This window comes from Tasmannia lanceolata, unplaced genomic scaffold (genome assembly GCF_043159265.1).
Source record: "Tasmannia lanceolata isolate RefF3 unplaced genomic scaffold, GAP_Taslan_0.1 ptg000003l, whole genome shotgun sequence".
Lineage (NCBI taxonomy): Eukaryota > Viridiplantae > Streptophyta > Magnoliopsida > Canellales > Winteraceae > Tasmannia > Tasmannia lanceolata.
The window spans coordinates 42,411,212-42,426,382 of record NW_027518680.1 but is presented as its reverse complement, the minus strand read 5'-3'; the positions used below and the strand labels follow the sequence as shown (position 1 = coordinate 42,426,382).

Sequence of the window (15,171 nt, the reverse complement as noted above, 5' to 3'; positions counted from 1 at the left end):
CACCAGGTGATGAAATCCCAGTCAACCATTCTAGATAACACTCCGGGTTCCTAAAATAGGACGTGTGTGCACGTGAGATGCAAGGGTGTAGATGCAAGTGATGAAAGTGTGTGCAATAAGTTCGCGCAATCTATGATGCCTTCAGGTTTTGTTAGATTAAGTTTGAGTAAAATGTGATGAGAAAATAAAGCATACAAACTAATCTAATAAGCATAGAAATGAAAGAGTTTTTATGAGCCAGTTAAATTAAATTCAAATGAGTTATCTTTTGAAATTTTAATAAAGTTAGGTGGTCCCCAGCAGAGTCGCCAAACTGTGGGACCCGATCCCGCGAGAGGGGGGGCACGAGCCGCCACGCTCTCTCTTGGTCTCTCGTACCCACACGATTGGCGTGTGCTTCTTAGTATTGATTTTAATTCGTCTTTTATGTGAACTTGGGATCACTAAGGCAATCCAAATTCCACACAAAAGAGACTGACAGAGTCGCCACCTAGATGTGGGATCTAGGACCTATAATTAACCAGAAATCTAGACTCGCTACCTGGTTACAAGAATGGAAGGTATGGGGAGTTATCCACCACATGCACCATTCCTGCCCGATAATCGGTCTTCAATTCCAAAAGTTAACTCTCTTAAATTTATTTTAAATGGCTCATTCAACTCCATGTTAGTGTGCGAACTATGTGACATGCATCTTAAAATCTAATTTCAATGTGAATCCTAAATGTGTATCTTGATTTCTTAATTTGTCTGGATTCATTCTAAGTGAAAGTTCTACTAAAATTCTAATTTCAAGGAAATCCTACATATTTTAATTAAGAATTCATAATAAAATAAATATACAAAACCCCACATTTGTTGTGGAGCCGACTCGCGGTTGGTATGCCATCAGACATCCAAGCTGCCTACGTACCCAAGCGTCACTGGGATCAGAGTCGACGTAGTTCGGTGCACCTAAGCTAAGCTACTTATGCCTAACTCAACTAAGACACCGACCTAGACGGGATTGACTGTTTCAACAGTTTTAGGAGAAGTTATTTAATTCAAGTTGAGGATTTTATTATCCTAGGATTTCATCTAAGATGCTATATGATTCTTATCTAAATGCAAGTTATTCCTTAGACTAATGCAGGTTAGCCTACATCCTAGTTTACTAGGCTTGTCCTAGGGAAAGATTGGGCGACTAGTGTAACTAGACCTATGGTACGGTTGCTATCCATAGCAAGCGTTCGTGATGAGGCTGGACTCCTAACTCTAGGACTCCCTAAAACCTAGGACACGACCTGACACCAGTGTTCCTAAATTGGGCTCTAATGGTTCTTATATCGGAAACCATAATCCAATGGTTCCGAAAGACTCGAGACAAATCGATTCAAGTTCTTGAAGTTAATGAATTTCAGATTTCAAGGATTTTCAGTTTCTGGACATTTAAGGATTACCAATGGCTCTAGGGTCACCAATTTCGGCCTAGAATAACATCCAAGGAAGGGAATCGTGCGCTCTTCCTTGTGCAATTTAATACTTAAGTTATAGCATCTTATTGCCTGGCATATCTCAGGATTTTCGTGGACAGTAACCTCGGAGCCAACAACATGCTATAGCTTAAATGTTCAAATTGTCAAAGATCGAGTGCAATAGGGATACGATTATGGATCCACTGGCCATTTTTCCAGGGAAATCTAAAGATCGTAAAATTTCTGTTTCAATGGATTTAGGAATTAATATGTGACAAAAATTCAAGGTTCTTTAGAAACTTTATGATGATTTTTAATTAATTTCGAATTTTCAATAGATTTTATCAATTTTAAACCATATGAGTGATTTTACAAGTGAAATTATTGCAAATGAATTCGAAATGAATTGAAACTTCTACAGCAGCAAGCCATGATGGGATGTAGCTTACTGGAAGATTTTTGTAGCTTTTTACATTCAGCTCATATTTAATTTTGATTTAACAATAACGAGACCAGATTGCAAAAATAACACAGAAACTACTAAAAATAGAAATCTAAATTCATTAAAATTTCTACAGTAGTAAGATATAAGTAAAATTAGCATGCTGTGAGATTTTCATGAATTTTAGAAACTATTTACTATCAATTTCGGATTTTTCAATTTTCAGACCAGATTATGAATAAACACTACATCCCATAGGAAAAAAGATCCAAATAAATTGAAACTTTTACAGCAGCAAGAAATGTGAAATATAAGACTACTGTAAAATCTTTGTGAATTTTAATGGTGATCTGATGTCAGTAACAATTCTCACAAAATCTAGTAATTTTCAAAGAAAGCATTAAATAATATATCAAACAGAATCCAAATATTCTTAAAAATTCATGGTAGAATGTCTCGGTACCATATTAGTTTCCCACAAAATTTCATTAAATGTGGAATCCATTTAGTATATATTTTATTTTTCTTCGTCGAAAAGATATTTTTGAAGAGTTTTCCATTTTTAAAACACGATTTTCGAGGAAATTACGACTCTGGAAAACTTCCTTTAATCTTGTTCTGATATGATGAACACAAGAAAAATTTTAAATTCCAAAAAATAGATCATCCTGAGATGGCTATTTTTTTCAAATTTTGTAATTTCTCAGCCATTATTTTAAATAAAATTCCACTCATCACTCAAATTTTCAAAATCCTTTGATTCAATGTCCGATCCAATCCGATGGTTATTTTAGTGTATTTAAATAGATCATTGTATTAAATTTCGGGACGAATCGGAATTGAAACACTCATGTAGATCGTGATTTTGAGCACACACATATAATATTGACTTAAATTCAATTAAATGCTAAAAATCGTGCAAAAATACATAAAAAAATATATCAAATAATCCTGGAAAAATCTGAGAATAGTCCACCTACCTGTGATGGAGATTTTGGGTATCCTTTGAATATGACAAGATTTGAAGGCGGGGGATATGGAGGATTTCTCTAGTAGTTTTCTTTGAGTCGTCTTCCTCTTTTTTTCTCCTCTTTTGAAAGAAGAGAGCATGGGTATTTATAGGTGAGGGATGAGCCAGGTTGCCATCTTTAGGGCCTAGAGGTGTAGGGTGGAGATTGAGTGATGGAAAAAGGAAGGGGAAAGAATGGCCAAGATCGGATTTTTCTAGAATATTCTCCCTCTTCTCTGGCATCTTCCATTTAAGCCATGGCTATGTTAAAAATGGCAGGCACTTATGCGGCCAGGATCAAGTACTAAAGATTTAAGAACAATTCAAGGTCCAAGATGATGCCATTTGTCCTTCAAATCTTTATAGATTTTGGAAGCAAATTTCAAGGTAAGGGAAATGTCCAATTTGGTTGCCTTTGTAGAGAATGGCAACGATTTTGATGGTTGCGATTAACTGCAATCTCCATGTGATCGAAAGAACGGGCGAGATCGGGTCTCCAAATATCCTGAAATCTTTGCAATGATATGGAATAAGATTGGGTGGTTGAGAACAATTTCGATCGAAAGAATGGACGAGATGATGCCTCCAAATCCCCTAGAATCTTGTAAAAGATTTTTCAAATATTTTGAATGTAAAAATCGAAAAATGCGGTTTTCACGAGATTTTGAAGTCCGATTTCGATAATTCTTTCGCCATTAAAATCGTTGATTTTTCCTCTTTCATTTAAGCCCAATGTTGCCATAGAAATATTATTTTCAGAATTTTTGACCAATGCGAGCCGTCAGTTTTTAACAGCGAATTGTTTTTCCAACCGTTGATCAAATTGACGATTCGATTGATCCAACCAACTTAATCAATTTTTGATGAATGATCCTAACCTTTGAAATATGAATTTTGACAACAATTAAAGTACTGAAAGCACTGTTGTTGATAATTTGGTTAAATTATTTCGACGGCTCTCGTTCACCCACATTGATCCGTGATTTTTCACTGGGTTTTTGCTTAATTAAGTGACACAATGTTTAATCTGAATTTGAGATTAATCTTGATCTATCCTATTTTGACTAAATGATCACAAATTCTTAGTAAGGAAAGACACCCAGGTTAAGATCTGCCCTTGATTTAACGATTTACTAAAATCGGGTCTCGGAATGGAATCAGGTCCCCGGCTATGAAGTGACCCTAGCTTATTTTGTCCCGATTGATGATCCGTAAAGTCAGATCGAGATATTAATGACCTAAAACATATAAATCCATGATAGAGGGGCTCTCACATGGATTTAACACACTAAATTCACCAATCAGGGTATTTTTCAATTTTTCGGATCTAATCATCTCACCAGGTACATCTCTTTATCATTTCGGTTTTCAGAAAATTTGAGGATGCATACTTTACCAATGAAATTCCACGGATCAATATATTAGGTTATTGTTGGTTAAAGTGTAGCAAAATGAGGGTGTCTACACATTTAAAAATACTTATCAGGCTAAGAAGCAAATTTAGTCTCTCTTAGAGTTCAAGTCATGTCATTATCGAAGTTCTTAATGTCATGGTCAAAGTCCTTTCTTTGTCGAGTCAAGGTCAAGCTCCAAAGTCCAGTGTGGGTAATCATGTGTGGTTAGTATCCCTCCCAAAGCTGGAGTGATAAAAGAAAAATTATGCAGTTGTGTCTCCTCAAAGATGATACAAAACCGAAATGGCAGGTTCTCAGACTCATTCGAAGCCTTAGCAGCTAGCGGAAATGAAAGAAAGATGTTAGTCAGATTCAGTTTGTTGTACATATGAAAAGTTTTGTAACCTCAAGTATTCAATGAAATGAAAACTTTTTAACCATTTTCCTGTGTTTTGCTATCTTATGAATCTGTCATGGAAGTAAAATCATACTAGGGGCATCTTTTATAACCTGAGCAATCAGGTCATAAAAGATATCAAACAAGCAATGGTAATTGAGATGGCTATTCTTAACAAACAAAGATAAGAGAAACTTGAGCATTCTCCAGTCAAATTCGTTTCAGCAAAGTTAATATTTTTGAAAATTAGTTTTCTTCAAAATAGTTTTCAAAACAATCTTCATATCAGTAGAATACAGTTCTATTTTGAAAATGGAAGGATGGTTAATACCCAAAATCCTTTCAAGTCATTCAAGTTTTGTTCTCAGCAGAGAACACGGATTCTTTATTTCTCTCGGCAAGAGATGATCAATTAATTCCCAATTAAGTCAGTTAAAATCATCTTCTAGTTTTGAATCCAATTCAATCATCCAGCATTTGCTTTCTACAACATTCATCCTCATTTTGCCTTTCACGGCATTCAAAGTCCGTTTTCACACGGCATTCAAGTCCATTCAAAGTCCGTTTTCACATGGCATTTAAAGTCCGTTTTCACACGGCATTCAAGTTCGTTTTCACACGGCACCTAAGTCCGTTTTCACACGGCATTCTAAGTCTGTTTTCACACGGCATTCAAGTCCGTTTCTACACGGCATTTCAGTTCATTTCTACACGACATCCAAATCCATTTTCTCTTCAAATGCCGAGATCATTCATAACCAAATCAATCATTTAAAGTTTTGCAAGAGAGGCTCTCTCATCCATATATCAATTGATGAGTTACGAGTTGGAGAGAGGCTATCTCACCAACGTTTGCAGAGTTAGAGTCTGGTGAAAGGCTATTTCACCATGTTATCTTGTGGATATCATTTTCAAAAATCAAAAATCCAAAATTTTAAGCTCTCTAATCTTTGGCCAGTCAAAATGTGCTGTCTGTTTAGCATTAACATTCGAGTGACAAGCACGCTCTGCCAAAGAGGGGCATCTGTAGACACCCCATTTTTACCGTGCCCTAAACCTTCCATTTTTGTGCCAAAACCCCATCAAATCAATGAGGTAGGACCCCAAACTTCACCCCAAGTTAGGTTAGGGTCCCAGCTAGGTCTCTGCAAAATTTCGTTGAGATCCGAGCACGTTTGACTAGCAAACGGACCGAGATTGTGTCGCGGTGCAAGTTTAGAAAGGGGGGTGAATGTATCCTGAGAGTGGGGCGAATTTATCCTAGAACGGTGCGATCTAAATCCGAATGGGAAACGAAAAATTGCGCGCCTTATCAAAATTTCCGCCAAATGTGCGCCCATCAACTTGAAGGGCCAATATTAGTTCTCCTCTTTGCCTATAAATAGCAGCTAAACCCCTCATTTTTTACGGATCTAGGTTTTGCTAGCCGAATTAGAGAGAGAGAGAGAGAGAGAGAGAGAGAGAGAGAAACAAGGAATCTCTAATCCATTCTTCGTCTTCCTTAATCATCTCTCCTACGAATTTTGTCAAATTCCGGCCAAGCTTTGTTTTTATCCTCTTTCAAGGTTGCTGTGTTCTAGAGCAAGATCATTTTTCTCTTCTTTTCTCATCATTTTCTGTGAGATTCAAGCTTTGAACGGACGTTTGGTTCTACACAAGTTTTAATCGTTAGTCAGTTGTTGAGAAATTCTTTACAAGTAAGTTATCTTACTTATATTATAGATATATATGCATGATCTAATTTTCTTTATGTTCCGCATGATTTTTTTTTTATGATTTGGATCTGTTTGTGTGTGGATTCAAGAATTAATTTTGGAAATAAGTTTAATTTCATGTTGCCTCACGTAAGTTCTATAGGTTTAATCTTTTCATCTTAAAAAGAACTGCAAGTTTAGACCTAATTCATCTTCTCAATAGGTTATTGTGTTTCTTTTCTTGGATTTTGAATTATCAAAACCTAAAATTCATAGTTCTTTGGTTGATAGAGCCCTAAGTTAGAAATTTTTTAGAATTTTTTTTTTAGCCATAGAATGTAAATCCGACTTTCTATTTTTTAAATCTATCTATATAAAAAAAAGGTCTCAGATCATAATAATTTTTACAGGCAATATAGTTTTATTTTTATTTTTTTAACACAACTCATTTTGGCTTAGTTTCTGTAATTAATTATTCCTCTGATGTGAAAGTGCTATTGCGGTTTGATTCCTTTACTTGATTTAGTCCAAATTTAGGGATTGCAAAATGTGGAATGACGTGTTAATTTGATTTTATTGGGAGTCTTGAGTATATAGAAAATATTTGCAAAATCTCTTAGTTCAATCCAGTTCAAAGTCACGTGCATATATTTCTTCAACTATGTATTTTTCACTTCCTTGTTAATCCAATAAGGCCGGAAATTAGGCTTACATGATATTTCAAAATTCACAATTATGTAATGATTTGATTGAATACTAGAGTGTGAAATTTTGAATATGTTCATCTCTGTTTTGGTGTTCATATACTTCGTTGTTAGGGTTGAGGAATATGTCAGCATAAGAAAACATGATTAGAGTAATGTCATTTCTCTTGGGATAATAGTAGAAATCTATCCTCACACCTTCATATTTTGATAACACTGTCATAATGCTTTATGTTCATCATTCTCAATTTAAATTCCAGATGTGTTAAATAGATATGTTCTGTCATTATGTCAGTAGAGTCATGTCCCCTGGTATGGATTGCTCTTGCACATATATAGTCAGGTGATCTTTCCTTTTCTTTGTCAATTTCTGGTTTGAATGGAAATGGTGCTTGCTATGAGGATATGTAGCCTGCAATTTGTTTGCTTGAGGGCCCTACATTCATTAAAGTGAAGTATTATATAAGCAAGGTATTACAAACATTAATAGCTAAGCTTAGTTCTCGTCTTTCTCAATTTCTTGTGCCTCCTCTTCTCATAAAATGGATCCAATGTCAATACAGTTTAGTTAGTAAAAGTATAAAATGTGAATGCTTTGTTTCTTTTAGAAAAAACATTGAGGGGTTCAGGTGATGAATATTGTTGTGGCTGATTAAAATTATTTTTTTTAAGTTTCTTTGAAGTATACTGAACTAAAGATTTTATCTATTGCCCGCAACATTTTTTTTTTTGATTGGTAAGCTGGGGTTAGGCAGACCCCGACCGGATATATTAAGACGAAAATGAGAGAATTACAAAGGGGGCCCAGAAGGGCAACAGAGACAAAGCGCCAAAATAAGAACCAAAGAGATACAACTCCCACGGATGGGGGAACAGAAAGCCCCACCACACCCACTATTCTCCACTACACTGATCACCTCGGTGGGACTGCAGGAAGCATTACAACCGAGGATAAAGGTGGCCAGCTGCATCAAGATCAAGAATCTCCCTAAGCCCCCGTGGGATATAAGAAGGGAGGAGGGCTGCTCCTTCACAGCAACAGTCAGGCTTAGACAAGAAATCCGCGGCCCCATTTGCTTCTCTCCAAATGTGAGACAATTTCCATATCGGGGTGTTTCGGAGGGCGTCGCGAATTGCTTCAACAATTGGAATTGCTTTCCAGGGACAATCCCACTTTTCCAAGATCACATTTACTGCAAGCAAAGAATCGGACTCGATCCAGATGGAGTTATACCCTTCTTTGCGCGCGAGGTTAATCCCATGGAGAATGGCCTCCATTTCCAAGAGATCGATCTCCTGAATGTCTGACCGAAGAGAGAACATGACTTGTACCTCCCCCTCCGAGTTCCGAATTAATCCCCCAATCCCACCATTCCCATTTCGAACAGCGGCGTCAGTGTTAAGTTTATAAACTTCATCAGCCGGCCTTGTCCAGGAGCAGAAAACAGCGCTGGTCCTCTCTTAGATACAGGGAAGGCCAAAATTTGCAGCCGTGGTTACATTTTTTCTGGAATTAAAATCGTCCAGGTGAAGGTGGGTAAACCTGGAATGAATGACACTGAGGCAACTATGGAGGATACTCGTCTTATGGCGATGGGGCTTACCGTACAACCGGCTGTTCCTTTCTCTCCAGATACTGGACACCACCATACAAAAGCTGAGCCTCACAATCGATGTGGCTTGTCCTTCCCCTTTAAAGTTTTCCCGGATCCAATTCTCTTCCAAAATGAGGGTCTTGAGCGGCTTCCTTCTGATTCCACACCGCCATAGGATAGATCTCCATATCCATGCCGAATAGCAGCAGCGAAAGAAAAGATGGTTTACAGATTCAGGGCCAGCATGACAGAGCAGACAGCTGAGATCGGCCTGGGGCCCAAGAAAGCAAAGCCTGTCCCGAGTACTGAGCCGGTTATGCATTGCTTGCCAGGTGGTGAAGCTACACCTAGGGATATGGCCTCTATGCCACACAGTTTGGAACCATGGAACCTCAGTCCAGCGAGTTCTACATTGGTTCCAAGCAGATCTAAGAGTAAAATTTCCATTTGGGTTACCTTTCCAAATAATTCTGTCCACATTATGATGAGAGAACAGCCCAGTTTTCAGAATTCTGTGGAGTTGAGGCAAATGAGTTTGATTGAGGATGTGAGCCCAGCTCCCATCTTGCTGCATACATTCAATAGATATCTGCTTTGTGAGACAAAACAACTCGCCTTCAGAGGTTTGAGAGATTACGGGCCCATCCGGATGCCATGGATCAGTCCAAAAATCAATACTCTTCCCTTTGCCCACGCAGTAGCAGAGAAACGACTTTGCCAAATCCCGACTATTGAATATACTTCTCACCCCCCAGGCCGGGTTGGAAGGCATAGGCCTATTCCAAAAGGTACTTTTCTTGAGGTATTTGATCTTGAACCATCTAACCCATAAGGATTCCCTGTTCTGAACAATGTGCCAGAGAAGCTTTAATTGAGAGGCTCTGTTAATATCAATGACGCTCCGGAGCCCCACACCCCCTTCTCTCTTTGGCCGGCAGACCATTGCCCAAGCAATTGGAGAGTACCGATTTGGTTGGTCAGACCCCCTCCATAGGAAGTTTCTGAACAAATTTTCAATCTCAATCAGAATACCCATGGGGATATTGTAGGTAGCAGACCAGTAAATCTGGAAGGAGGAGAGAACCGCTTTGATCAATTCAATACGCCCCGCCCGGGAGAGCTTTTTATTATTCCACATGCCTAACCTGCTCCGAATTTTTGTTAATAACGGCTGGCAATTATGACTGGATAGCCTCTTGGTGATCAGAGGGAGACCCAAGTATTTGATGGGGAGAGAACCTTCCTTGATGCAGAGGGAAGAACAAATCTGGGTTTTGATCTGGGCAGAAATCCCGGACAAGTAAGCTTCACTTTTCTGGAAGTTGACATCCAGACCCGCAATGAGCTTGAAGGATTGGAGACATTCCTTTATCCCTGCAACAGATTCCATGTCAGGGGAAATAAATATCATAACATCATCAGCATACATGACATGGTTTATGGTAAGATTTCCTTTGGAAAACGGAGTTTTGATTTTCCCCAAGGCTTGAGCCGTGTTCAACAGGCAGGAGAAGATTTCCATGACCAGGCTAAATAACAAAGGGGACAGCGGATCTCCTTGGCGGAGCCCGTTAGAGGACCGAAAAAATCCCTTCGGGGACCCATTGAGAAGAACCGAGAACGAAGGAGAGGCAATACACTTAGAAATCCAGGTGCACCACAAGTTGGGGAACCCAATTTTTCTCATGAATCCAAGGAGGGCTTCATGAATAACATAATCATAAGCTTTTTTCAGGTCAATCTTAATACATAAGGCTTTCGGGTTCGAAGCTTTGTGGAAGTTGTGGCACAGGTCATGAGAGAGGAGAATGTTATCTTGGATAAGCCTATCCTTAATGAACGCAGATTGGTTGGGGCTGACAATCCTATTCAAAACTTTACTGAGCCTAGACGCCATCAACTTAGTGATGATTTTGTAGAAGAAATTACACAAGGAGATGGGTCTAAAATGGTTGGGGGAAGAGGCTCCACTACATTTTGGGATTAGAGCTATGAAGGTGGTGTTGAAGGCAGGAAGGAGGTTTCCAGAGCGAAAGAAATAATGGATGGCTTCAACAACCTCAGCCCCGATTAGGTACCAGAAGTGTTTGAAAAAAACCCCATTAAAGCCATCAGGGCCAGGGGCCCTATTCCCCTCGCACTTGAACACCACCTCCTTGATTTCCTCATCCTGGAAGGTTCGAACAAGGCCATGGGCATCATCAGGGGCCAGCGTATACTGGGGGGCAGGAAGGTCTCCAATCATGGGGGAATTATGGTTAAGCAGGCAAGAGAAGTGCTTGACCAGGATATCAGCAATGCCCTTGGGTTCAGTGCAAAAGTCTCCATTTTCATCTTCAATTGCCTGAATCTGATTCTGGTTTCTGCGCATGGACATAGCAGAGTGAAAAAACTCCGTGTTAGAATCACCAAGATTAAGCCAGTCAACTCTGGATTTTTGGTGAAACAAGCTCTCCTCCTGCTGGGCGGTCCGGAAAAACTTTTCCCGGATGCCTTGTTCCGCAGCTCGGAGACTAAGGTTCCGAGGGTCCAGCCCAATCTTAGTTTGGATCTCATCTAAATCTTTCCTGACCAGAGGAGCCAGGATGTCGATCCGCCCGAAACTATTGAGATTCCAGGTTTTTATAGCTCTCTTAGTACCTTGGAGTTTCTTGAATAGCCTGAACATTGGATTTCCACTGATCTTATGGACCCAAGCTCTCTCAACAACCTCATAGAGGGAAGTATCAGAAAGCCACATGTTATGGAATTTGAAAGGTTTTCCCCCAGTAGACTGCACTGGAGAAGTGGAAACTATGAGAGGGGAGTGATCAGATAACCCAGGATTTTTGTAGTGAACATAGGAGCTTGGAAACCCCTGAAGCCATTCCTCATTTACTAAAGCTCTGTCAAGCCGACGAAGTTTCAGGTGACCAGTGCGGGAGCTGTTAGTCCAAGAGAGAGTTTGCCCAACAGATCTTAAGTCCAAAAGAGAGCAGTCCTCAATACAGGCATTGAAATCGTTCATGTCAGAGGTGTTAGGATCAGCTCCACCCCATCTCTCATCAGCAAATCGAGTAATATTGAAATCCCCCAAAGCAAGCCAAGGAATCTGAGCATTCGGAACTAACCCCACTAAAGAGGACCAGAGTTGCCTCCGCTCGAGGGCAGCGTTAGATGCATAGATGGCAGATAGATGAATGAAGTGACCAGTCAAGCTACAGTGGCATCGCCCATGGATAATTTGGGAATTCATATAAAGCACATGGAAGGATATCACCTTAGGGTCCCAGAGGACCCAGATTCGCCCTTTGGTGCAGAATTCAGAGTTGGTTTGGTATTGCCAATTGTCACTGATTTCATATAAGTACCTCTGCACATCAACTTCTTTAGCTTTGGGTTCAGAAAGGCACAAGAGGGACAGCTTGTTTTCAAGGATGAGCCGCTTTATATCCCCCCTTTTTGTTTCGGAGCACAAGCCCCTAACATTCCAAGCTCCGAGAGCTACCATCAGAACAGGGTGAGGGAATTTTATGGGGCCTGCCAGAAGGAGACGTTACACTGATATGGATTTGGGAGCCATCATTCCCAATTGAAACCTGATCTTCCTGGACGTGATCTTCAACCAGCTTTGGTCTTTCCTCAGCTTCTGAATCCTCCAGTGCCTTATAGCGATTCTGCATCAGAATGGGGGGGAGAAGGCTAGGAGATTCAACAGGAGAAATGTCCATGCGGTTACCACATGTGCCCAATCCTGGCATTTCCTCCACAGAGTTCATGCTAGCAGAGGTGTCACTAACTGGGGTTCTGGAAGAGGGAATAAGTGTTCCCTCCTCAGGATCCTTGCCTTTGGGAACAGATTCAGCACCAGTTGGATGCCCATTTGCTCTTGTTACCTGCCTCCAAATCTGAGTAGGCTTCGGCTCTCTGACTTGCGATGATGATTTGGGACATGCTTCAGATGTGTGACTGAAATTGGAACACAACTTGCAAGCCTGTGGTTTCCAGTCATATTGAACTTCTTGGATATGGACTCCCTAGGAGGTGTGAATGGGAATAACATCAGGATAAGGGTTCCCAGGTTCAACTTCGATGCAACATCTGGCATAGCTCAGCCTGGTAGAATCAGCAGTTTTAGAGTCCATGTACAGGAATGTAACTCCCAATTTTACTAATCCCATTAGCACTCCAAAACTGAAGAGGGAGCCCAGGTAGGCGGATCCAAATTGGGATAGATATAAGATTGAGCTTCTCTAAAGGAGTTTCAGGGCTCCATTTGCGAAGAATTAAAGGCCTGCCCCCATAAGAATGATCACACATCTCTAGGACATATCTACAATCTTCGTCACATGAGAACTGGAACAGGTAGAAACCCTTATTAAGGGTAAACACCTGAAGATCACCCTTGATCTTCCATTTTTTCAGCAGGTTTTCTCTAATATTCACAAAATAAGGCCGACGCCCTATGAAATATCCCACCAGCGAATTCCTCCATTTTTGCCCAACCTCCATAACCTCTGCGTCAGCAAAGAAGATTTTTTTTTGCCCTTCTTCCGTGAGGCTCGGCTGCTGGAAACTAAGCTTTGATGTTTCTTTTTCTTCACTTCGAAAGAACAGAGAGCGCCACTTTGGGACGGTTGTTTTTGGAAGGTCACCCTTGCCGCCAGCACTTCCCTGGGCAGAAAGGGGGGTTCCGGGTTCTTGAAGCACAGGCGTAAGCTTGGTTGCCTCTTCTATATCATATTGCCCAGCAGATAATACAGTGAGGAGCTGAGAATGTCATTCAAAAATAGACCCATGTTCTGGGCGGGAAAACAATTCAACCTTTCCCGCTTCTGCAAGCTTGAAATTAATAGGTGGGCCCACACTATTGGGGGAAGAAAGGGAGCCGTTAGATGGGGAGGATGATCTTGCCGTACCTTCAAGAGCAGGAAAGGGACCAAGATCTAATTCCTCTCTATGAACCAGCGGATAATGAGAGCATACAGGTTCCGTTGGCTTTCTCCCTGGTTCCATGGGGTGGGATGGAGATATCACAGCAGTAGCTGAAAGAAGGAACTCGTTGACAGTGGGCCCTTTAGGGGCATGTTTTTCCATGATTTCACCTCCCGAAGTGGAAACGGGAATGCGGACTCCCTTGTGGGATTTCTTGTGGGTGGGTTTCCTCAGATTGACATGAGAGGTCTTTTTCTTGACTGGGTTGTTGGGGGACAGCATCTGGTCAAGGAGTTTCAGAGATAATAAACTCTGTGGCCGAGGGGTCTGGGTATCAACCTCAGGAAGAGGGATGGGTTTCTCACTAGGTGAGGATGAAGACCGGTCCTCCTTACAAATTTGAGGACAAAGCCGCCGCAAGCTTCCGCCTGCAGCCGAGGGAACATGGAAACCAGCTGGGATCCCTGGGTCGGGAGGTTCCATGCCCAGGTCAGGGAAAGGTGAGAAAGAGGAAGGGGGTACAAAAAGGCCTTGGGCCCTAGAATCTGAGCCAGCCACCACCGGCTCTCGCCGGAGAGGGAGGGGAAGAAAGGGTCTCTCTCCTCTAGAGCTTCTCTCTCCTCAGGAAGGGTCTCTCTCCTTAGGACCTCCGATTCAATCTGAAAGCGAATTAGAAGACCTCCAAGCGAATTAGAAGACCTCCTAGAATCTGAGCCCGCAACATTTGATCATTTTGTGAACAAGAGACAGTAGGGGCATTTGTTACAAACTAAACAAGATTTTCATAATGCCATTATTTGAATAACTAATATTTGCGCTATCACTTTGACATAGGCACAATTATTACTTTCGTCTATAAGTAACCTTCTTGTTATTGAGTGTTATCTCATTTTGTTGGTTGAAGAACAATAGTATTTGGTCTCAATTTGGCATCATTTTTAATGATAGTTAGAATAATGAGAGGTCTACTCTTGCTTTGGATATCAGCCTTATTTAGTCTTGCCTGAAAGAGCTTGGAATCTGTGAAAAAAATGATATTGGGTTTGGTTATGTTACTTTTGATTAACATTCATACAATTGGTTTTAGTAAAATTGCAAAGTATATATGTTTTAATTGTCAATAGTATTGTTATGCTTTAGCAATTACAACAATGGGTAAAGAATTTATGTCTAAGCCATAGGACCCTGTAGGTTCTTCATGTATGCTACACTACTATGACCATTCATTTTTAATTATATAGAGGTTATTTTCATCAGAATGAAAATGAGTAGTAAAATGGTGGACAAGCCAAGTGGTAGAATGCCCTAGATAGCAGATTTTTGCTACAATGTGGATTTAGTGGTACGGTTCAAGTAGAACTTGTAGACACCTCATTTTGCTCTGCTGTAATCAACAAAGAAGTTAGTGTTCGTGTTATCAGTCTTTTTTTCAGTGTTTCCCCATTCCCGTGTCCGTCCCTTATGCTTTCTCAATCTTTCCGATCATTTCCGCAATGTTCCGTATTTTTCTTTTCGCTAAGTGTTGAGAATGGTTATGCAAAAGAATCCAAGCTAGGGGAGAATTTGGA

At 40.4% G+C, this 15,171-nt stretch overlaps 1 protein-coding gene across 1 annotated transcript; it reads right to left on the bottom strand.

Moving 5' to 3' along the window:
- Window positions 1-8,033: 8,033 nt before the first annotated feature.
- On the bottom strand, window positions 8,034-14,086 carry LOC143869784 (uncharacterized). The gene is made up of 5 exons (XM_077376342.1): window positions 13,493-14,086; window positions 12,818-13,438; window positions 12,268-12,705; window positions 8,638-12,041; window positions 8,034-8,520 (listed from the first exon to the last, which is right to left on the bottom strand). The coding sequence occupies exons 1-5, from the start codon at window positions 14,084-14,086 to the stop codon at window positions 8,034-8,036; spliced, it is 5,544 nt and encodes a 1,847-aa protein (XP_077232457.1).
- Between the last annotated feature and the right edge of the window lie 1,085 nt (window positions 14,087-15,171).

What these genes read in the sequence shown, in the direction of transcription:
- LOC143869784 (XM_077376342.1), bottom strand. Translation starts at nt 14,086, where the DNA reads ATGGAACCTCCCGACCCAGGGATCCCAGCTGGTTTCCATGTTCCCTCG. An exon ending in AAATTGGGAGTTACATTCCT is followed by an intron (nt 12,706 to 12,817) that starts GTACATGGACTC and finishes CACACCTCCTAG; the next exon opens with GGAGTCCATATCCAAGAAGT. An exon ending in ATCACGTCCAGGAAGATCAG is followed by an intron (nt 12,042 to 12,267) that starts GTTTCAATTGGG and finishes GTTGATGTGCAG; the next exon opens with AGGTACTTATATGAAATCAG.